The sequence below is a fragment of the Leiobunum rupestre genome, chromosome 10, assembly GCF_980474605.1.
Source record: "Leiobunum rupestre chromosome 10, qqLeiRupe1.1.hap1, whole genome shotgun sequence".
NCBI classification, from domain to species: domain Eukaryota; kingdom Metazoa; phylum Arthropoda; class Arachnida; order Opiliones; family Sclerosomatidae; genus Leiobunum; species Leiobunum rupestre.
Genome location: NC_143393.1, coordinates 15961322 through 15985092, shown reverse-complemented (window position 1 = coordinate 15985092; position 23771 = coordinate 15961322). Strand labels below are relative to the sequence as shown.

The 23771-nt window shown below is 36.9% G+C and overlaps 3 protein-coding genes across 6 annotated transcripts in view; 2 read left to right on the top strand and 1 right to left on the bottom strand.

The window, feature by feature from the left end:
• LOC149924840 (uncharacterized) overlaps nucleotides 1–6614 on the top strand; it is a 56573-nt gene extending 49959 nt beyond the window's left edge. For 2 of the 3 annotated variants that reach the window (XM_090161950.1, XM_090161951.1), the window contains exons 2-3: nucleotides 3103–3393; nucleotides 4913–6614. In XM_090161950.1, the coding sequence (XP_090018076.1) occupies nucleotides 3103–3393; nucleotides 4913–5319 (698 nt within the window). In that variant the 3' untranslated portion in view covers nucleotides 5320–6614. The remainder of the gene's footprint in view (nucleotides 1–3102; nucleotides 3394–4912) is intronic. The other variant, XR_016477116.1, reaches the window with a different exon arrangement.
• Nucleotides 6615–14942: 8328 nt separating this feature from the next.
• Nucleotides 14943–22608, top strand: Sf3b1 (splicing factor 3b subunit 1). Of its 2 annotated transcripts, XM_090161223.1 has the most exons (16): nucleotides 14943–15207; nucleotides 15323–15519; nucleotides 15587–15682; nucleotides 15755–15872; nucleotides 18014–18087; nucleotides 18154–18241; nucleotides 18304–18413; nucleotides 18483–19292; nucleotides 19353–19634; nucleotides 19710–20213; nucleotides 20278–20424; nucleotides 20503–20850; nucleotides 20915–21191; nucleotides 21263–21806; nucleotides 21867–22083; nucleotides 22149–22608. In XM_090161223.1, exons 1-16 carry the CDS (start codon nucleotides 15165–15167, stop codon nucleotides 22305–22307), a joined length of 4014 nt encoding a protein of 1337 aa, XP_090017349.1. In that variant the 5' UTR covers nucleotides 14943–15164; the 3' UTR covers nucleotides 22308–22608. The 2 variants fall into 2 exon arrangements, with proteins under 2 accessions (XP_090017349.1, XP_090017350.1); XM_090161224.1 differs by lacking the exons at nucleotides 14943–15207; nucleotides 15323–15519; nucleotides 15587–15682; nucleotides 15755–15872 and adding an exon at nucleotides 16512–17550 and having other exon boundaries at nucleotides 22149–22607.
• A 124-nt stretch (nucleotides 22609–22732) lies between these two features.
• LOC149924838 (translation machinery-associated protein 16) lies at nucleotides 22733–23477 on the bottom strand. Its single transcript, XM_090161225.1, has one exon. It carries the CDS (start codon nucleotides 23380–23382, stop codon nucleotides 22777–22779), a length of 606 nt encoding a protein of 201 aa, XP_090017351.1. The 5' UTR covers nucleotides 23383–23477; the 3' UTR covers nucleotides 22733–22776.
• Between the last annotated feature and the right edge of the window lie 294 nt (nucleotides 23478–23771).

Below are 23771 nucleotides of genomic sequence, written 5' to 3'. Positions count from 1 at the left end.
CATATTATGAACATAGTCTTTTATCGAGCTAAATAATTACGATTTGGAAATTGACAGATTGATAACGCCCATATAGCTTTCTCATACCAGTATAGTTGATGACTTAACTTGCAAATCGAGGTTTACATTTATTAAATCGCCCAATAACACGTATACAATGGCTTCGTGACAACAAAAGACTTCATTTTGCGCTAGAGGGCGAAAATAAAACCTTTAAAAAATAAGTAAGAGGCTATACAGGATAATTACGACATTTCGTTCGAACGTGCGCTCTTGGTTTTTGTTCCACGGACATTAATTTATCATCCTATAATTTTCTCTCATTTCTTTTTATCGAATTGATGGCTATTAAATCGGTTACGTATAGCGTTTTTATTTAACCTTGAAAAACATTGGTCCAGACTTAGACCAATAAATCTAGGTCCAGACAAAACTCTTTCTCGTAATCATTTATTTCTCCAATGGGCGTAGATTTGGCGACGAAGAGAGATAAAGAAAATTTGGTTTGGACGATACTAATCAAGATCATTAGTAAGGGGTTTAGCGGTAATTTATTTCTCGTTTATATAATTTGTAAAGCGAGAATAAAAGCTATGCAAATTAACCCCTTGTAGCGACTGTTCGCCGACCGACCGTTAGAGCGTCAAAAGTCCTAATTTTTTAATTAATTTAATAGGGTTTTTATGGAAATTTTTAATATCAGGTTGACGTATTTTCTCGCGTATTCTGCCATGTCGAAATACGGGTTGCGTAGCCCACGCCAGTCTCTGGCGTTTGCTATTTTCGTCTGGTTTGGCGAAAGACGCGGGGAATGAAGTATATCCGCTGGCGCTTTGGACCCAACTGTCTCGGGTGTCTCTCTTAAGACGTTTACGTAATTTATTGTTGGTTTGGAGAAATATATTTGGGGAAAGCTGCTGTTGACGCCTTTAAATCTTGCCTCTTTATTTGTGGCCCCGTCGACAGTTTTAAAGGTTTTCTTGACGTAATGAACCCCTTCTTATAAAGATCGAGGCTCCCCAAAAGATAAGACTAAAGCCACGGTCACACTAGAGCTTAAAACCCAGTTTAGGTCGGTTTGAATGTCAGTTTTGACCGCCGACGATAATTCTTGGTTCACACGCGTGAAATCGCTTCACCCAGGAGCAGAATTTTGAAAATACTAAAATGTATCCCAAAACAATTAGTTAAGTATGTTTACTATACATACAGTTTTAGTATTTTTGAAAATACGAGCAATTTGACTTCCCCGCCTTGTCGTTTTGAAAGCGATTCTAAGCGAACCGACTTGGACGAGTTGCTTCCCGAACCAACACGAAGCGATTTCTCACACTGGTTTTGAAAACTAGTTATATAAATCGAAGCGATTTTAGGGGTAAGTGTGAACCAGGCTTTAGTATTTAGGAAGACCATACTTTTAGTAAGGCGAAAGCCTACGAATTTTTAGTACTGGCGTTTGACACTAGATGGGGTATGACCGCCTTAAACTTCGTGCTGTATTGACTAGTTAGGATGAATTAAATTCTGCCTAACCAGGGGCCCCAACTTTTAAATAATTGATAGCTCCATCGAAAAGGAATTAAAAGAAAATGATTTGATGTTTAGAAGTGTTGAACGCATAATGGGTAATATAAAAAAAAATTCAGGCGAAATACGCAATGAAAAAGATTTCTAAAAGTGTAACATTTTCAAGCCTGTATAAAATATTTTTATAAATGTTAATAAATATATTTTAAATATTTTATTGAAAAAATAATATTTATGGCCTTTTAATCTGAAAATATAATCCCTGTTGATCCTTGCCTCAAATATAGTTAAATTTACACCAGTCTCTCACAATTAAAAAAATGTTTGGGATTTTTAAACCAAATAATTAAACAGTTATGGAACCCAAAGTTCATGATGCTGTTATCGTTCAAAAAACCAAAACAATTATATCTTAAGATTCTTAATTCAAACGCCTACAAAATGAACGAATTCACCTTAAAACAAAAAACCGCGGTATTTGTGGTACAAGATTAAAGTGCCAACACTTCATGTTTTGCTCCAAATTGGTTAAGCGTCTATTGGGGAGACGTAATATTTTTCTTGCTTAATCTTTCACCAACCCTATTATGATTAAACGCGATGTGAAAAGGGCGTTCTCTTATTAATTCCGCGTTAAAATAATCAATTTATCAATGCGTCCGACGAGGTGCCGGAGGCGTGTGTAACGTTCAACTTGAATTTGATCGAGCGATGACTTTGGCCTATCAAACTGGGGCGAGCGAGGGGTGTCCCGGGCAGCGCACGCTTTTCATCTGGTTCGGATAGGCAGAACGACCTTTGCCTAATGGGGTCACCCGTCCCCGTTTTATGGCTCTCATTCGGGGTGGGGGTCGAGGAAAGGTCCGAAAGAGAGACGTCACCGCCCATCCCGTCTTTCGGAGTAACGAACGATTTGTTTCGATGTTTTTTGTCAGCTGACAAAGGGGGTACTAGTGTAGAAAGCAAACTTTACCGTTTTCCCTTTATAAATCTCGCTCTATAGTTGAACGCTACCATATTTTGTCTTCGCGGGGCCCCTAAACGTATGCTAATCAAATTTGTATTTTTGACTGCGTGTTATTTATAACCCCTTTTGGAAGTCCTTAAATTTTTATATCTGCTGTTGAATATGTAAATTCGTATTGTTGTGTTATTTTTAGAATACACGTGGAATTTTCTTGGTTTCGCTAAATTTTATTTTTTTATTTATCTCTTTTTCTGTTTTTATTGATATTTTTTTTTACTCTTATTATTTTTACATAATTTTGTTTTAAGTTTTGGTAACCACTCCGAATAGGGTTTACGAAATAAACATTATTTCATTTTAAATAAATCATACTTTTTCTGGAAATTTCATAATCATAATCAAACCTTTTAATTTTCTAATTTCTGAAATATTATTAACAATTTTTAATTTCTGTCAATTTACGGGTTTGGGCAGAGTGGCACATAAATGCACTTCCTTAAAAAGTGCGATTCAAAATTTCGTTTTTGTGTATACAAATTAGTTCTACACTTTTTAAAAATTGTTTTTTTTTGAGAATTTTATACAATTTTTTTTCTTTTCATTGGCAGGTCGAACGATAACTTGCGTGTGCACGACGAATCAATGCAAGGAACAGAATAACGAGTTCTGCACGACGGCGGGGAAATGCTACACGCAATTTTTGGACTTGAAGGACGGCTCGGATCCGTTGGTTCGGGGTTGCATCTTGAGCAAAACGCCCTTGCTGTGCGAGAACCGAAGACCAGCCATCAACACGAGTTGGCCTCTCTTGGTGTGCTGCAACACCAACATGTGCAATCAGGACGCGTTCCCCACCGTCGCTCCCAGACCAAGCACACCCGAGAAGAACTCTACTTACGGTAAGGATAAGCGTATTATCAGTCGCACGTGGGTTAAATCTCCTCAATTGACTTTTAATGAGCTCTGCAATAAACGCTTCAATAAAAGCCTCTATCGTTGTAGTTAAGGAAATATTTTCTTTTGGTCGGTTACCAGATAAACCTAACTTCCCCAAGAAGGCGACTGCATAAATCAAATCGCGTCAACTACGTTCGATTTCCACCCCTCTTCTCTTGTACTCAATTTTTGACCAGTGACAGCTTGGACAGATTTGAGTGATCACTCGGATTGTTCTGTATATAGAGTAGTGTCAGTGCTACATCACGCAACGTCACCCATGCTTTTTCCTATAGAGAAAAAAAGCGCCTAAAATGACGGCCATGGTCAAAGCTACGAGGTGATACTACTCTATTGTACTTTCTCTCTCATTGATATTCGATTTGTATATTCTAATCAGAGACAGTATATATCCCGAAGGGGACGAGAATACGCTCTGATTTTTAGACCCCATCACAGTCGCTTTGCGGCCAGCTGCAAGAGTTCGTGTCGATGCTAGGGCCCCAACTGAATAAAGACGGCCGTACTTTAAAAACGGGAAATTTCAAGGTCATTTGAAGCTTACGTGTTTTCCCCCCTCTTTCAATAACAAAGCGTCAGTGACAGAAACAGCGACGTTAATGCAGTGGAAGGTAGGCGATTTCTCGTCCCCTTAGGGATATATACTGTCTATGTTCTAATAGACCTTTCTATAAACCTTCCTAGTTAAGCAGGCCAAACACTTTCACTATGACCATATATAGCGCTACTTTGGTTTTAAAATACTGCTTATGTTTAAATTGATTATGCGTCACCCATAAACTGGATTTTCAAAATATAGCTAGGGTAGCCTACGTGAAGATTGTATATTTCAAAATATAGTAATTCCATAACTGAACTATTTACAAAATCAATGAGATATAGTTAATTAACTATTTATAATGGTTTGTATAAAACTATAACCGTTAAATGAGAAGGAGTTTTATCAAAAATCCACTATTTATCCAGACAACTAGGTTGGCAGGTTTGCCAGATAATGAGCCTCCCTCGTTCTTGAAAAATCGGGCCAAACCTTCTGCCTCTATATACACAAAAGTAAATAATCACATAAGTTTAGTATTTTATAGAATGGTCGAGCTTTCATTCTCCAAAAAATGTGTTCGCTGATCTTGACCTTGAAGTTTATAGACGCATTTCAAAAGAGCTGATTGGTGCTAGCTACGAAGCTCGTGCTAGCTAATTTTAAAGTATCTTTCACGTCCATGATCTGTTTATTAATTCGTAGCGAATTGTTGAATCGGTTTTATTGAAGCGTTTTTCTGTCGAAAATGTTAAAGCAAAATCCCTAATTTCTTTACTGTACGTTAAAATACGAAGAAACTCATTCCATAGACTAATCTTTTTCGGTCGCGTCCTAGATGCGATCTTTATTGACCCATGATGTGGGGAATAAGGTCCTTGGTTTCTCGAAAACAAATTAACAAAAAATCCCTCTGTTTGCAGCGAATATCGTCTCGACATCTCCATCTTCGAAGGAATCGGCAGGCGGCAAAAACAAGAAGGTTGCCACCGCGGATAGCCATCAGCAGAGTCTATCACGCAACGCGTCGGTGGCGGCCGACGGCGTCGAATCCGTGGACGCCTCGTCGTCCGGTTCCGGTCGTCTGATCAGTCCCGTGTACATCGCCGTGCTCGTGGTCGGGATCTGCAGCCTGGTCGTCATCGGAGTGGTGGCCGTTTTCGTCCTGAGGAAGCACGGACGCCTTTACGACTCGGAGTACGGCCATATGGAACGGAACAGTTATCTGAAAGGTCACCATCAAGTGGCCAGGGACGACCCCGAGCTTCAGATGCCCCTGCCCCGCGCCGCTAACGGCATCTACGATAACAAATTAGCCGTCGCTACGTGACTTTAAGCCTCGCCTGAAGAAATTATAAACTGATGTAAAGAAATATTGTATAGCTTTTATTTGGAAAAACGATACCGTCCTGATTATTTCGCGCCCGTTTGTGCCCCCCCCCCCCTTGTTTTGGCGAAACGAGCGTGTTGACTTGGTACGCTAGCTTTATAATTAATTCAAATACATAAACTAACGGATAGCTTAAGGTTTAAGTATCCCTTTTCTTGGTTTTCATTATTTTGTAAATAAAATCAACTGTGTACATTCCATGGAAAAAACGATAATTTCCAGAACTCGACCCGATACAAATTATGAACCGTGAACGGTACGAGAACGAACTTCACATATCGAAAATAAAGTGCAACTTATTCCGAGGTACGAGTGAAAACGTTTCACTGCCAGTCGTGGGTTAGTAGTAGTATACAATCATTATTGCGTTTAGTCGAAAGTTCCTTAGCGCCTTTTTATTTGTAAATACATCATTTTATTTAATATTAACAATTTAATTATGTAAATTTTATCATTCGTGTTTTTATTTTCACGTCTCGTTCGCTATACCAGAGTGACTGGTTTACTTTTGCTGGTTATTATTTACAACAAAAGTCGGCTTTAAAAGTTCGAAATTCTTCCGTTGGAGGTCACCCTACTCGATGGACGTGTAAATTCATTTATGAAATGGTCCATTCTCATTGGCTTTCTTTGGTTTTTACAATTTTTTATCCCGCAAAAATGTATTTTTTTTTGTTGTGGTCACATTTATGTTTGTTCCTATACCAATCAAAGTGTTTTAAAATTAATTAAGAATTGAAATGAAAACTTAAAGGCTTTCGAAGGATCTTGATATTGTTAGACCCCCGACACAAATAATTAACAGCGGTAGAACTCGTCAGTGGCGTCACTAAGGTTCCTGGGGCCCGCCCACGAAATTAGTTTTGGGCCCCTTTTCGTGGGAACCATTTTTGGGCGCCCTTTTCTTCGGGGCCCCGCTATATACGCCACTGGATGTACGTTTTTACACGTATGAACTATGTGAAATGAATACATGTATATTTTAATAATAGACGATGCGATAAGTTGAGTTATGGACGATATATTTGATAACAAACCATATCCTCAAGTCAGAAATCTCAAAAAGAAAAATGTGAATTTTTGGTACTTCAACAACGAGTCCAGGGAATATACCGTCAAGAAAAGCACTCAATATCGCGCGTAAAATATTTTTTGTGTGTGTAACTTATTATGATAAGGAAGACAAATATAATTATACCTCTCCATGAACTAATAAAATGTATTTTATTTATTGATTTATTTAGTTTTTATTTGAAAATGCCGTCCATACTATAATCAAGAAGTAATTCGCGTTAAATGAAAATAAGCAAGCAATAATGTATTTATTTAAATGTAAGCAGAATTTAGTAGAGAAGGGGGACTCTAGGGGTATACTGTTGCTGAGTGGGGCATCATTAAATGTGTATAGGAGGGCATCCCTGGCACATGAGTCAAGAGCTGTTAAAAATTCTGAGTAAATTCCATCGGTACCCGCTGTCTTGCCAGGGCGGGGAATAAGAAATTAAAGTTATCGGGCATTTGTCCAGTGACCCCCACTCATTTCAAAAATGTTATCGGACATTGTCTATCAAGTATCAACTTCAGTAACTCGGTACTTCCTCGTATTTTTTGTAAAATAATTGTTAATATTTTTTTCCAGAAAAAAACATTCCCAGTTTATTGTAGAAGTTATCGGACAAACGTCCAATGACCCCCCGTAAGACTTTGAAAAGTTATCTGACAATGTCCAGTGTCCTGTGCTTATTTCATGCCCTGCGTCTGGCCTTTCTGGAGTTTCTTTAGAACCTAATCGAGTTCAAACTTGTGAATTTAACTGTTTGGGAGCAATGTGATTAAGGGAGTGCACCGCGGCATTGGCGAGCCCACCATCATTGTCCTATCACGGCCAACTTTGATGACGGGCAGTTGCGCGAACAGCCCGTCAAAGGTGGTCGTGGTTTTATCTATAGTTGGTTACCATGGTAACTATGGTGGTAATTTTTTTAGGAGTTCCGGCAGGAAGTGGGTAAACGCTTTTGACTACGCGCCAGGCAGTGATTTCGAATCTAGGGTACGAGGTATGTATTACCTTTGGTTCGAGCATGAGAGGGGCTAGGAATATGAAAACTCGGTACTTGAATCAAGGATCCTTTATGACTGCTTGAATCCTCCTGGAGAGGGGTGTGTACTCGCCCTTTAACTGTGAAATAGGAGGCGTGGTTTTTCTTCTGTAAATCACAAGGTGTCTTCATATTCTCAGTTAACATTAATTATTTTTTTATATTATGTACGCCTTATTGTTGCATAATTTATAATCCTAGTGATAAGCTGATGGGGGATGAAACTTTCGCCGATGGTGGCTAAAACGAATTAGAGGTTCTCAGTGCTACATCACGTAACGTCACCCATGCTTTTTCCTATAGCGAAAAAAACGCGCCTAAAATGGCGGCCATGGCCAAAGCTACGAGGCGATACTACTCTATATGCGTGGTCAAATCCGTTGATATATCTACCAATAAATATTTGTCGTAAAAACTACCAACGATGCCTCGACGTTTAAAATTTTAATTTAATTGAATAAAAGAATGTGGATATCATTTTGTTTTAATTTTTAAATAACATATCGATAGAATTAGGATCTATAGGATTTTCATTATCCCTAATTAACGGCTAGTCGCAGTCCAGTTGTGTGTTTATGGGTTAAATAAATTCATGATAATAGAGAGGTGCAGGCTGTTCACGAAATAACGAGGAGAAATTAATCAAGAAATATGCCTCATCTAAAAGCTTGAAATTTTACAAGGGTATTCTTTAGATAATTTCTTTTGATATTTATTTTAATAGGTGTTTTTAAAAATTAACGTTGCCATCTTGTTTGAATGTAGCTACTATGTCACAACTTTAACATAGGTAATATTACGAGCGCGTGCTTAGGTTGCGAGAAACCTCGGATTTTCATGTGCGCGTGCAAAACTATGACTCGTGACGTAAGAGCACGGCCAACTTTGATGTCTCGCGCATCTCTCGCGCTACAGCGGCCATCTCATTCGTTGACGTTGCTGTGTTAACCTATGAGCAAAAGATGTGTATGACGTCAGCGCCCCTAGCGGATTATTATTTTAAGTATAGTTTTTACATTGAAGACAATATAACAACCGAGCGTGGCGCTGACCTCCTACACATTATAGTACAATTTATAGGGGGAAAATCCTTGCTCGCGGAATTTCGACGAATGTGTTGGCCGTAGTAGCGCGAACAGCGCGTGATCAAAGTTGGCCGTGGGCAAGCGTAGGTGAATTTATAAAAATAACTATTAAAATTAAGGCACTGAAAACGAATTTTAGAGATTATTATTGTGAATAAAATATAACAGATGGCGACGAGGTGTTAACCACTTCCCGTAATCGGTGTACACCCTAACTGTAATGATCACGTAATCTTCTGTAATCATTTGTACTCATTCGTAATCCCGTAATCATTTGTCATCTTCGTACTCAGTGGCGTAGCTGATGGTCCGCAGTGCCCTCGGTGCATGGTGGGGGGCGCTAACCCAAAAAAAAATTAAAAAGGGGGGCCCGAGGGGCTAACCACTCTTAGAAAATCTGTACACCGGATTACACTTAGATTACCACTGCCAAAGGCAGGGACTTCAAAGATTACGCGTAATCCCATTAGTACAGTCAAAGGTACGGCTCTGTACGCGGAGTGATCAGCCCCTCGGGCGGGGCCTCATAGAGATTTTTGCGGGGGGCCTCTGAGTTCTCAGCTACGCCACTGTTCGTACTCATCTGTAATCATTATGCGTACTCATCTGTAATCATTTGTAATAGTGCGTAATCATCTGTAATCACGCGTATTCATTGGAATTCTCCCGTACTCAATTACAAACAGTAGCGGCGCTAAGGTTTTTTCACAGGTGGGCTTATTATTTTGTGGCCCCTAAGAAGTGGTGAAATCGAAAAAAACGATATTTTCCAGCAAGCGAGAAGTGCAAGGTCGTTTTATTGTTGCGGCTCTCGTAGCGATTACTGGACCCCTACTGACCTTGTATCCGACCTGGAGGGGACACGTGCATGCCCGGGGTATTTCCCTAAATTCCCTTAAGCCGCTTTCTTATCTTTTTATTGGCCATTCAACTTCTCTCAACCAAGGCTCTTATCATTTCCCCGAACGATTATTAGGGGTCAAAAACGAAGTTTCAATAGTATTTATTATGTAAAATATCCCTTTTTGGAATATTCTGTAGAAAATGACATGGTATACTGTTTTTGCTGCCGTCATTTTCCAAGCAGTGGTAAAAAAACATATTTCACAACTGGTTTTAAAAATTGGAAAAATATGAATGAGAAATTTTAGGAACATTTTACTTCCGAGAAATCGACCCACCAATTAGCGGAAACGAAGTACATACATTTTTTACAGTCTAAGAAACGAGGAGCTATAACTTCACAGATAAATAAGCAACACCGTTTAGATACTATTCGAAACAGAGAAGTTTTATCCGCCCATGTGCAAATTGTTTTAACACGCGCTCAACAGGATATCGCGTTAAGAGGGCATCGAGAGAACGACGATCAGCAAAATCGTGGAAATTTCATTGAAATCCTAGAATTGTTAAAGCGCATTTCACCTGACTTAAAGAAAAAAGTAGATAGCATGCCCAATGTAGCAAAATATACCCACGGATCAATACAAAACGAGCTTATTAACACTAGTGGTGCACTTGTTCAAAGAATGATTATTCAGGATATTAATGATTCGGGTGGTTTTTACGCAATAATTGCTGACGAAACTAGGGACAAAGGCGGTGTAGAACAACTAAGTGTTTGTGTTCGATTTACCACCACTAAGGGAGAGGTTCTTGAAAGGTTTTTGTCTTTTGTTGATTTACATAAATTTGACGCTGAATCTTTATCTTCCGCGATTATTAATATTCTTTTATCAAATGGGTTAAAAATATCAAACTGTGTAGCGCAAACATATGACGGAGCGTGTGTAATGAGTGGAAGTAAGTCGGGAGTGAACATTAGGATTAAGGATGCTGTGGGTGGGATGTGTCCATATGTGCACTGTTACGCCCATCGCCTAAATTTAGTTTTGGTGGATACCTGTAAGAATGTACCAATAATTCGTGAAACACTTGGTTTGTTACAGGCAATTTATACATTTCAAAGTAATTCGTCACTTCGAAGTGACGAATTTCCAAGAGGTCCAAAAAGAGCTTGAATACGATGTAATATTAAAATTACCCCAGAGTTGTGACACTAGAAGGTCCAGTAAAAAAAATTTATACATTTTTTTAGAACTAGATATAATGCTGTAGTTTAGCTTTAGAAAACTTAATTGAAAGTGGCAAATCTGAGGAAGCAGCCGAATGTAGAGGGTACTATTCCCAGCTTCAAAATTTCAGCATTTTATTAATGGTCGTAGCATTAGATGAGATTTTAGGCGTAACAAATGTGTTGTCTGAATATTTGCAAAATCCAAAAGTAGTTATAACTCAAGCCGTAGCAATTTGCGGTGCCACAATAAAAAAGTTAGAAACAGACCGAAATTCTGAAAGATTCGATCAAATTTGGGATGTTGCGAAACAATTAGCTCTCTCAGCCTCAATTCCAGTACCAGAAAAGAATAGTTCCGTCAAAGTACCCATGAAAAGAAAAATTATTCAAAACAAAAGGTTAAAAGGTACCATAATAACAGGTACTATAGGAAGTCGGGAAACGGAGCTCAAAACTATTGGCGCCCAACTTAAAGCAACTTATTTTGAAATTTTAGATAGATTCGTATTAGAAATGAAAAAAAGATTGTTAGAAAATTGTTCTATTTATGAAGAACTTTGCGCATCAGACCCAAATTCGAGCGAGTTTTTGAACGTTGAAAAAATTACTGCGTTTTGTCAAAACTACAAAAGATTTAATTTTGAAATGGAGTCTCTGAAAAATCAGGTCAACGTTGCTAAAATGTTATTTAGTACCAAAAGCGGTGAAAACATAAACACAGAAAGTTTGCAAACGCAGCTTGAAACCAATGAATATCTTAAACCTCAAAATTTGCAAAATGTTTCCGATTGCTATAAATATTTATTGACATACGAGCAGGCATTCCCAGATCTCGTAAAATATTTCCAAATTGTATTATGCATACCTGTTGCTAATACTATTTCAGAGCGTAGTTTTAGTACTCTTAATAGACTCGAATCATTTTTAAGAATAACAATGTCTGAAAATCGATTAACAAATTTAGCCTTGCTCTCTATAAATAGAGATTTATCTAATAGGTTAAGAGACAATCCTTTGTTGGTTGTTGACGAGTTTAGTAAAAAAAGAGAAGAGTGCAATTTATACTTTGAGTTAAATTTTCAAATTTTTAAATATGTAGAAGCTATAAGAGACATATTGGAGGGCAAGCCACAGCTGCCACCAAATTATAAGGGGTAACTAAAATGGTAAGGGCCACAAAATTCTTAGGGGCCACAAAATATTTAGCCCACCCGTGAAAAAACCTTAGCGCCGCTACTGCTAAATAAGTGTACTTATCAACAACAGACACCGCTTCCCCGCAAAATTTGAAATCATACTCCTCATTAGTTGGGAAAGAGCCATTGAGAATAATCGCGTTGGATTTTTCCATACTAAAACTCATACCTTTGGAAATTGCAAACTGCGAGCATGCATCTAATATGCTTTGTAGATCTTTGGAAGAATTTGCGAAGAGGATAATGTCATCTGCGTACAGCAGACACGAGAGATTTAGGTTAGCCATTGGTAGTTGGGCTCCTGGTAAACTGGAACCTAGGTGAAGCCTTTCAATATTACGTGGTAGGTCATCAATAAATATCACAAAAAGTATAGGGGACAGAGGGCAGCCTTGGCGAAGGCCAATTCTACTGGGAACGGAGTCAGAATAAAAATCTCAACAATTAATAATAAAATGGCCGACCTAAGCTCGAGTTAATTTCCCATGTTAATTTCCGTAGAGAAAATCAGGTTTTAAGTAGTCAAACACATTTTTGGTTACCATGGCAAAACGAAAGCCCATTCTTGTCCACTCTTTTAGGGATTTTAAAGTTACACCAAGAACGCATAGAGGTATGAAGTTCATACCTCTATGCGTTCTTTGATTTTTTTTACCTATAAAGTATAAAATACGATAAATTTAGGGCTCAAATTTGGGCTACTATAAAAAAGCAATTTTTATTTTGGGCGGATTTATAGGCTCATTTAGGTTTTGATTGGGCGGAAGATTGAAATTTTGACTTGGCAACTCTGGTATACTATGAAAGACTTAAATTTTGGCGGCATGAAGTTATACTTTGCCGATGGGTTAAGCCTAATTTGGGCCTTGGTGAAATGGATTTTTACTAGAGACGAGTCGGGCCCACTTTTTTTCCGGCCCGACCCGACCCGACCCGACCCGAAAAACATAAAAATAAATTTTGCCCGATCCGACCCGACTCGAAATTTTTAAAATTACATTTTGTCCGACCCGTAAAAAATGAAAATAATTTTGGCCCGACCCGACCCATTAAAAAATCGATTTTACCCGGCCCGGAAACCCGACAGGACCCGAAAACCCAACGTTCTCTCCAAGTTATTGAGTTTGGGACGCACCGAGTGCTGAGTGTTATGGCAACCTCTCAACGTCCAATGGCAGGGTTTCCAACAATGGTTCACGGTATTCGTCTTAGTATCAATTTGCGATCGCATCGGGCGGGTTCCGAACCCGAGACCGCCTGCTTGACAGGCGGACGTTCTACCACAGAACCACCGACGCTTATTACGCTTCATTGAAAAGTAGACCTTCAGCTTTATCGGAAGCGTATTTAATAGAGTATGAAATTTTGGTTTAATTGAAATAGAGCAAGATTTCGTGTAAGATTTAAATTATTGCATCGAAGAAATTATAATTTAGCGTTTTCTCTATTGATTAAAAACAAATGCGCCACCTAGGTTTCGAACCCAGACCGTTTAGTCGGCAATCGAGCGCTCTACCACAGAACCAACGATAACTCCATAGCTATACTGCAAATAAGACACTTATCGTAAGCATAATAGTTAATAAATAACAATAGGATAATCAAAAGGATAATCATAGGGTATAGCAGTGATTTTTATTGTATAATTTTGTTGTATAATGTTGGTTTTATATCTTTGAAAGTATTTTTGAATGTATCTATCTATATGAATGTTTATTTTTAAGTGTATAATTTAAGATGTTGATTGCTTTTTTGAATTTTTCAATTTATAAAATTGGTATCTTTTAATGAACTGTTTTAAAATGTTGTAGGGCTCACAAGTCACACTGTTGACTTAGCCCAAATATCTTAACAAATAACGAATATACTAACAGCAATAAAATTTGATTTGATTTGATTTGATTTGAATCTTTTTTTTTTAAGATTTTTTCTTCTATATTATTTGACGTTTTATTTTTGCTGTTGTATATTTGTTTTATCTTTTATTCTTTTAAATTTATTTACTTCTTCCGCGAAATGGTTCATTTTTTTGGAGGAACCTTTTTGTCACTTATTTTATTTGCATTGATTTTTATCGGCTTCGTTGGGTTGTCGTCATGAGCCCACGCAGTTTTTATTAGTGCTTTCACTTATAGTTTTGGTTTTCGCTTTAACTTTTGTTTTCCATATACATTTTATTTTTTAAGATATATAATACCATGGGTTGGTTTTTGTCTATAAAATTGAGTCTCACATGTATATTTTACGTTTCGTGAGCGTTCTAATAATTTTAAATTTAGAATTTTCTATTTCTCATTTTGTTGCTTTGTTAATTTAATAACGTTTTGAGTGTAAAGTTGGATTTTTGTTCTACGATATTGGAAATTTGTAAAAGGCAATAATATTTGTAATATTTATTATAATTATAATAAAAAATATTCTACTGGTTCGGATAGAACCGGGTCTACGTTTTTAGGCGGATGCTTTGAATATTGCGAAATATCGTTGAGTGCCGAGTCCAGTAGTTAATACGCCCAAGGACAAATTCTTCCGAGGAGAGGTATATTTTGGCAAGCTTGCCAACTTGTTTCTGTTATACTCTAGACCCTATCGGGCATTGTCTGTAAATAATTTTTTTTATATTCCTTTTTTTTCTCACTCATATGATCTCATTGTGGTATATTATATTCTGGAATCACATTACTTTTGTATCTAATCCAAAGTCTGTATATAAGTCGGCAACGGCTTCACAAATGTTTATTGTTCAAATAAATAAATAAATAAAAAAAATAAACCGCCGCAACCCATAGCATGAAGCTTTTTTTTTAATTTTATTTATAAAAAGCCCGACTCAATCGGGGGCCCGACTCGTCTCTAATTTTTACATAGAGAGTTTAACTATAAATATCGTTTTTCCTCAGAGAAGCTGAGCTTTTTCCTATAATTTAGGTACATCGTCAGGCCTAATTAAATTTATCAAAGGTGGTATTTAGATAGGATTATTATGATATATATATTTTCGAATTTCCCAGAAAATTATAGTAAAAACTCAACGAAAGTCGCTAGATGTCAGCATATACCTGTAAGATAATGAGAAAAGAATTATATTACATAGCCATTTTGTGTTTTCGTATTGTGGATTACTGCATTTCATCAAAACCTCAGTATTTCAATAAGAGATTATCGCAGTAATTATCGGACTTAATAAGTAAAACTTTTTAATTATAAATAAATATAGTATAAAGTTTATTTTTATAATAAACTATACTGGAAGTGTTAAGTATTATTGCCGTTATTATTAAATAAGTTACTGAGAGTCTAGGCCTTGGCCTAGCGGAAATTGTAAACAATGGCGTCTGCAGGCGGCCCTGTTGCCCCAAAAACGCATGAAGGTAAGACTTGGTTATATTTTAGTATCACAGGCCTATAAATTAAGATGTAAACTCAGTATTTTATTCTTAAATGTACAAAATTATTATGTTAATTGTATATTTTCGCTTAAATCAGAAATTGAGGCGCAAGTGCGAGACATACAGCAAACAAAAAAACCAGCTAGCCAACCTGAAAATGGTGAAAACGGTGAAGGTGTACCATTGGATGCAAATTTGGGGTCGTTCATGGACGAGGAAATTTATGGTAGTGTCAAAAATAAATTTGAAGGTTACGTAACTTCCATTGCTGCAAATGATGAAGCTGATGCGGATGTGAGTATTATGCTTAAATATTTCAATCTCATAATTGTTGTATATTATAAAGTATTTTCTTTACAAGGATGATGACTATGAACCTAGTACATTAATGAACAATAAAAGAGCAACCTACACAGCTCCAACCAATTTCATTACTGAGATGGCCACCAAGGATAAAGTAAGATTAGATATTTTTACCCAAGTATGATATATAAACTGTATTTTGTAATCATTATATTTTTTTATTCAGGATTATGATCCTTTCAATGAGCACAGAGTCCCACGAATCGCTGATCGAGAAGATGAATATCGGGCCCAGCGACGAAAGATGATGATTTCCCCTGAAAGAGTTGATCCTTTTGCTGATGGTTAGTACAATTTATATTTGTCCATTATAATCTGTGTTCTTCACTTGTGTGGTACTTGTCTTTATGTAAACTGTTCAAGCCAACGTTCTTTATACTAGAATATTGGTTTTAACTTATGGTCTTAACTTTTTTTAAATTTTTATGGCTTTGGCTTCAGCAGTTAAAAGTGTGCTCTTGGTATAAAGGTTTAATTCACCTAACCAGAGACCTTTATTAATAAAAAAAAGTACAGTAAACCTCTTTAAATTAAAAAAAATCACATTTATAGCTCTTACTTTGTTTCAAATTTAAATTGAAGTCTTTAAAAAAAACTTTGAGGATTTAATTATGCAAAATAGGTTTTACTGTATTTTATTTTGTAAAGTTTTTGTATAGTCTATAACCAATGGCCAGAGTCAATTCCAGTTATTAGATCTCTTATTCTTTCTTGCTGATTTAAAGAATTTAAAAATAAATTTCACTGTAATTTTAATTTCAAAATAAAGGTATTTGCAGTTTTATTTGCTAATTGTAAGGCATTAAGTTCCCAAAGCAGATTTTTATTTGGACCACTAGTTAATGCTAATTTTAATAAATTTATATTATATTATATTAAATTTATATCTGTAAATATAGCAAAGAGTTGTCTTTAATGCCTTTGGTGTTATTTTAGCCTTAAATTATACCAAAAGAATCAAAACTATAACTGGAAATTGCAGTAACCATTTTTACTCAAAATAATTGCATACTGTTAGTCGTAAAATTGCTAATTAGAATTTGAAGAATTCATTTATATGAAAATCAACTTAGTTTGATGTAATTAAAATAGTAAAGGAATTTCGTACTGATGAGGCATCTGAAAGCCCCAATTAGCATTATTTAAAGGGCTGCTCATCTAGTAATGGCAAACGCTGTAATGGAATTATTTTGTTTGAGTATTATGAGTGAATGAGAAATTGAGTGTATGAAACAGTTCTCGGTTAATTGAGTTCCTGCTTGTTTAATTTTAAAGTAAGTTTACAACAAAACACAAAATAAACATCTCCGTATTTAACAAGCAGCCGAAACTAATTAGTGTCGTTCAATTTCTCTCCTCAAGCTTGGGAGCTCCAACTCTTAAGGTAACCAGTGAACAGCGAGCGTATCACCTTTTCTCTTCCGTGTTAAGGGACTCTCGCGACTTATTAGACTAGGCTAGCTAAAATGAAAAACTCGGTTAAAGGTTCTGAGAAATAGTACAGTTTTACTTTTGAAAAACATCAATGAAGTTAATTGAAAAAAAAACATTGTGTTGTCCAAATTCTATTTGGAGTTAAATGTTTTGCAGATGGAGTAATTTAGATAGGGTTTTTGGGCCATTCATGATGAACTCCTTCAAGAGTTGAAAAGATTTCACGTTGACTCTCTGCAAGTGCTCGAGAGACTTAGAATTTTTCCCGGGCTTTCGTGATCTTTATCAAAAAACAATCGGTAAAAATTTACGCTGCGTTTGTCCCTCCCACTAGCTTTTTTTTTAACAAAATTAAGCAAATGTTTTGCAGGGAAACCTTTTTATTCCGATTGTTTTTTGGGGAAAAGTGTGCAGAATGTGTGTGTGTGTGAGTAAGAACAAAAATTACTAATGAAAGAGACTATTTCTAGGAGTTTGCTCTATACCAGACTTCATCTATCTGATGCTGATGTGTAGTGGAGCTCAAATGTACGTATTATTAGCTGGAATCATTAGCTCTGTTAGATGTTACGTTTGAAATATCATTTAGTTTTCATTCCGGTAGCAATGATTCCAGCTTAACTCGATTCCTTATTCAAAAAGCTCATTTGTCAATTAGAAATTAGCTGAATGCAATTTAGTGGTCAGAAATTTTGCAGAATTATTTATAAAATCTATTCAACTTTTTACTGTTATAATACACATGCAGTATTTGACTGGAGCTCTTTGATTAAGGATGGGTGCGAGTATTATCGTTAGTTTGATTAACTCTGAAAGACTCAATAGATTTTTCTTATTCGCTTTGTTGCATTGCACTTCCAAATTCAAAATAAATAATTAAAAATTGCCAGTCTAAAGAGTTAAACTTGTTATGCGGACATTTTTGTAATTACCCATTTTCTCATAAATTTTTCCGTTCTTTTTGGGTCTTTTTCTTTGTTTTTTTAAACAGGAGGCAAAACTCCGGATTCTCAATCGAGGACCTTCCAAGTTATTATGAGAGAGCAAGCTTTGAATAAAGACCAGGTAAATATAGTCTTACACTACATTACAATATCATAATTGGCTTTAACTCTCATTCTCTTGCTTTAGGTGGAGCTCAGAAAGAAACTAGTTGATAAGGCCAAAACTGGTGATCTAAAAGCAGTGTCTAATGGTGATGCTAGTAAAGCTAGTTCGGGTAAATATGATTAATGTTATATAGTTTTAGCTTTCACTCCCTAATTTAATTTGTATTTTCAGCTGCTGCGGCTAAGAAAAGAAGGTGGGATCAAGCGTCAGGAGGAGATGAAACCCCAACTCAGGTTGCGCCTAAGAAGAAATCTTCCTCATCCAGTTGGGATATGGCCGAAGTAATTTAAAAACTCTTCACAATGACTCTCGATGAACTTTTATTGACTTTCTTTTTTGTATCATTACAGTCTCACACTCCATCACAGACAAGGTGGGATGAAACTCCAGGTAGACTTCCCAAAGGTGCTGAAACACCTGGAGCTACTCCAGGCCAGAGTACAAGAATGTGGGAAGCAACTCCAGGGCATGCCACTCCTGGCGCCACTACTCCCGGGCATGACACACCTGGTCACAAAGGAACTCCCAGTGCTCGAAAAAACCGATGGGATGAAACTCCAAAAACGGACCGGGAAACACCAGGCCACAGTAGCGGTTGGGCTGAAACACCACGCACTGACAGAACTGGTACTGATCTTATCCAAGAAACCCCTACACCCGGAGCCAGTAAAAGAAGATCTAGATGGGATGAAACTCCAGTTTCTCAGATGGGAAATGCTACTCCCCAAACACCTTCAAACATGACTCCCATGACCCCAATGACGCCTATGACACCCAGTGCTGTGTCAGGAGTCACTCCAACCGGAGCCAAAGCTATGGGGATGGCTACACCCACTCCTGGCCACATCATGGCAATGACACCGGAACAGCTGCAAGCTTACCGATGGGAAAGAGAAATTGATGAAAGAAATAGACCTCTCAGTGATGATGAGCTAGAATCAATGTTTCCTCCTGGCTACAAAGTGTTGCAACCTCCAGCTGGCTATGTTCCCATTCGTACCCCAGCCCGGAAGTTAGCCGCAACACCCACTCCTTTAGGAGGCGCAAACGCTGGATTTTTTTTCCAAAAAGAAGAGCCTCTCAAAGTCATGGACACTCAACCAAAGGGAAATTTACCACCTTTGAAGCCTGAAGATATTCAATATTTTGACAAATTGCTTGTAAGTTCTAATCTTAGATTTTAAATAGTTTTTTTGCTTACTCGTAAAATTTTTAATTAGTCGGATGTTGATGAAGAAAGTTTGGCACCAGAAGAACAAAAAGAACGGAAGATTATGAAGCTTCTGTTGAAAATAAAGAATGGAACCCCACCTATGAGAAAAGCCGCTCTGAGGCAGATAACTGACAAAGCCAGAGAGTTTGGAGCTGGTGCTCTTTTCAATCAAATTCTTCCTTTGTTGATGTCACCAACGCTTGAAGATCAAGAAAGACATTTATTGGTCAAGGTTATTGATCGTATTCTGTACAAATTGGATGATCTTGTTCGTCCCTACGTTCACAAGGTAATTTTTTTCCCCATTTTCATTGTTTAGAAAGTGTTACTTATTTTTATAACGATTGCTTCTTCCATATTTTAGATTCTTGTAGTTATTGAGCCTCTTCTTATTGATGAAGATTATTACGCTCGTGTTGAAGGCAGAGAAATTATCTCAAATTTAGCGAAAGCTGCTGGTTTAGCTACTATGATCTCGACAATGAGACCTGATATTGATAATATTGATGAATACGTGCGAAACACAACAGCGAGAGCCTTCGCTGTAGTAGCTTCAGCTTTGGGCATTCCCTCACTGCTTCCTTTCTTGAAAGCAGTCTGCAGAAGCAAAAAGTCATGGCAAGCCCGCCACACTGGTATCAAAATTGTCCAGCAAATTGCCATTCTTATGGGTTGTGCCATCCTACCTCATCTTAGAAGTTTGGTGGAGATCATCGAACATGGTTTGGTTGATGAACAACAGAAAGTACGAACCATTACTGCCCTGGCACTCGCAGCCTTGGCCGAAGCTGCAACTCCATATGGTATAGAGTCTTTTGATAGTGTCTTGAAACCATTGTGGAAAGGTATCAGAACTCACCGAGGAAAGGTATAAAGTCTTGGTGTTTGTTTAATGTCGTAATATTAAGTATCTATTTGAATAATTTTAATAGGGTTTGGCTGCATTTTTAAAAGCTATTGGGTATCTGATTCCACTTATGGATGCTGAATACGCCAATTACTATACGAGAGAAGTGATGCTTATTCTTATTCGTGAATTTCAATCTCCTGATGAGGAAATGAAGAAAATTGTCTTGAAAGTATGTTTTATTATAAATTACCAAAACTTATTTCAGTTATGAATTCGAATTTTCATCACTTTTATTACATTTTTCAAGGTAGTCAAACAGTGTTGTGCCACTGATGGTGTGGAACCTCAGTATATCAAAGAAGAGGTGTTACCACATTTTTTCAAACACTTCTGGAATCATAGAATGGCCCTTGATAGAAGAAATTACCGACAACTTGTTGATACAACTGTGGAAATTGCCAATAAAGTTGGGGCTGCTGAGATAATTCATCGTATTGTCGATGATTTGAAGGATGAGAATGAACAGTATCGCAAGATGGTTATGGAAACCATTGAAAAGATCATGGCTAACTTGGGAGCCGCTGATATTGACTCTAGACTAGAAGAACAGTTGATAGATGGCATTCTGTATGCCTTCCAAGAACAAACAACTGAGGTTAATAGCAATTTTTAACACCAATCATCTTAATTACCTACTATTCTAACCTATCCTTTTTCAGGATATGGTTATGTTAAATGGCTTTGGAACAATTGTCAATGCTCTTGGAAAGAGAGTTAAACCCTATTTGCCCCAAATTTGCGGCACAATCTTATGGAGGTTGAACAATAAATCTGCCAAAGTTCGGCAACAAGCGGCTGATTTAATATCTCGTATAGCGGTAGTCATGAAAACTTGCCAGGAAGAAAAGTTGATGGGTCATTTAGGTGTTGTACTTTATGAATATTTGGGAGAAGAATACCCGGAAGTACTGGGGTCCATTCTTGGTGCTTTGAAAGGTACATTCTTGGTTTTTTAACTTAAAATACGGATTGAGATTATATTAACTCATTATTTTTTGTACCAACAGGAATTTGTAACGTCATTGGAATGTCACGTATGACCCCTCCAATAAAAGATCTCTTGCCCCGGCTAACACCGATTTTGAAAAACAGACATGAAAAAGTACAAGAAAACTGTATAGACTTGGTGGGCCGAATCGCTGATCGTGGAGCCGAATATGTATCTGCTCGTGAATGGATGAGAATTTGTTTCGAACTGTTGGAGCTTTTGAAAGCCCACAAGAAAGCAATCAGACGAGCCACTGTCAACACTTTTGGTTACATTGCCAAGGCCATTGGTCCTCACGATGTCCTGGCAACCTTATTAAATAACTTGAGGGTTCAAGAGAGACAAAACCGGGTTTGCACCACCGTAGCCATTGCTATTGTGGCAGAAACTTGCTCGCCTTTCACTGTTTTACCAGCTTTAATGAATGAATACCGAGTCCCGGAGCTGAATGTACAAAATGGTGTTTTAAAATCTCTATCTTTCCTTTTTGAGTACATAGGTGAAATGGGCAAAGATTATATTTACGCTGTAACCCCACTGTTAGAAGATGCCCTTATGGACAGGCAAGTTTTTTTAATTTTTAAATAGTATAAATCTTTTCTAATTATTTGTTTTTTTAACAGAGATTTAGTTCATAGACAGACAGCTTGCGCTGCTATACAGCATATGTCATTAGGTGTTTACGGTTTCGGTTGCGAAGATGCCTTAGTTCATTTATTGAACTACGTATGGCCCAATATATTTGAAACGTCACCTCATTTAGTGCAGGCTTTTATGGGAGCTGTTGAAGGATTCAGAGTGGCTTTAGGACCCATTAAAATTCTACAGTATACTTTCCAGGTAAATTTCATTTTATGAACTAGATGCATTATTTGTGTTTTTGCTAATTTATATTTCCATTTCAGGGTCTTTTTCACCCTGCTAGGAAAGTAAGAGACGTGTATTGGAAAATTTATAATACGCTTTACATCGGTGGTCAGGATGCTTTGGTTACCGGATATCCAAAAGTATCCGATGATCCTCGGAACAATTTTGTTCGACATGAGCTGGATTATGTGTTGTAGAAAAAGAGCTTTCTCCCTGTTGTAAAAAATCTATTCTATGTGGACCCATTCCAGTTTTCTTCAAATTTTATTAGACATTTTCTGTAGCCCAGTTTAATCCAGGCTTGATTAAACTGATCCATTAGATTTTGCAAGTACTTCTGGTAGTACAGTTCAATGAAAGTCAATCAAATTTAAAGCTTTTTTTGGCTTCGATTTTAGTAGTCAACGCGTGAAACGAAAGAATTTTTTTGTCTCGACTTGCAATTAATTACCTATTTGTATAAACGAAGTTTGTACGTCTGTTCTGAAATAAAATATTGGTATGAGTATATTTGTTTTTTGAGAAGTAGGCCATCCAATGATGTCAGTCTTAGCAATGTTTTTCGTAATGTCAAAGTTTTTTACCAGGCAAAAAAGCAAACTTTTACCCTTTAATAATTCAATTTATTTTTTGTGCAATATATAACCAATAATTTACAATTAATGTTTATTTCATTTCAAAAGAACTATTTTCACTATTGAATAGCGATGCTAAATTATATGGTTCTGAAGTTTCATTTTTGTTATTCCTGGATGTTGTTTTGTTAACCATGGTTTCGAGAACTTTACGAATGTAAAGTTTTAATTTTAAAGTAGAAAGTTGATTGGCATTTCCATCCCATAATTTGAAGAATTCCAAGTTTCTTTTGTTTAGAAAATCAGGTAATTCTATTCCGTTTGTATTAAAAAGTTCTTTTTCAATTTCAATCGTAAACTTAATGTTATCTTGTCTTCCAACATGTTGACTCGCTTGTCGTTTTCTAATGCTTTGCACTATCTGAATTTGTTGCAATTCCAGGTCAAACCTTTTCAGATAGCTACAAATTAAATCGTGAATAATTGTTGGTGTGATTTCTGTGTAATTTCCGTCCAAAATCCTCTTTTGAAACCATAGAAATTTCTCTATTTTAGAGTTAACTTTGACTGAGGCTTCGTCTTTACGCCGATGTAATTTGGCATCGTGGTATTTTTTCCTGGAAAGTTGAAGAGCTTTTCTACTATTCGGGTGTATTACCTTTTCTTTTATAGATTTAACTTTTGATACTTTAGGCATTATTAGAAAAACTCAATTTATTTAATTAAACGAGAAAGGAAAACATTAGAGTGACCACGTGGTTTATTCACTTTATTGTTATAATGTGCCCTCGCGAGCAGTGTTGCCAATGTTTGACGAGCGAAAATCCCACCAGAGATCCTGGCAGTTATAGAGATGCGAAACTCCGCCGAAAACCTGACATAAAAATGCAAGCATCAGCGCCGCCCTTCGGCCGGAAGGAAGCGCCCGTTTCAAGCCGAGAGACGCAAAAATTGTAAACGCGTTTCATTTTCGAAATAAAGGTTTAAAATGCCTGGAACCTATTGTTCAGCGATTTTTTGTAATTCTTGTAAAGAAAAACAGCGCATTTCTTTATTTAAGTTTCCAAAAGAAAAAGAACGGTGGGA

What these genes read in the sequence shown, in the direction of transcription:
- Sf3b1 (XM_090161223.1), top strand. Translation starts at nt 15,165, where the DNA reads ATGGCGTCTGCAGGCGGCCCTGTTGCCCCAAAAACGCATGAAG. An exon ending in AGATGGCCACCAAGGATAAA is followed by an intron (nt 15,683 to 15,754) that starts GTAAGATTAGAT and finishes TTTTTTATTCAG; the next exon opens with GATTATGATCCTTTCAATGA. An exon ending in CATTCTTGGTGCTTTGAAAG is followed by an intron (nt 21,192 to 21,262) that starts GTACATTCTTGG and finishes TTGTACCAACAG; the next exon opens with GAATTTGTAACGTCATTGGA.
- LOC149924838 (XM_090161225.1), bottom strand. Translation starts at nt 23,382, where the DNA reads ATGCCTAAAGTATCAAAAGTTAAATCTATAAAAGAAAAGGTAATACAC.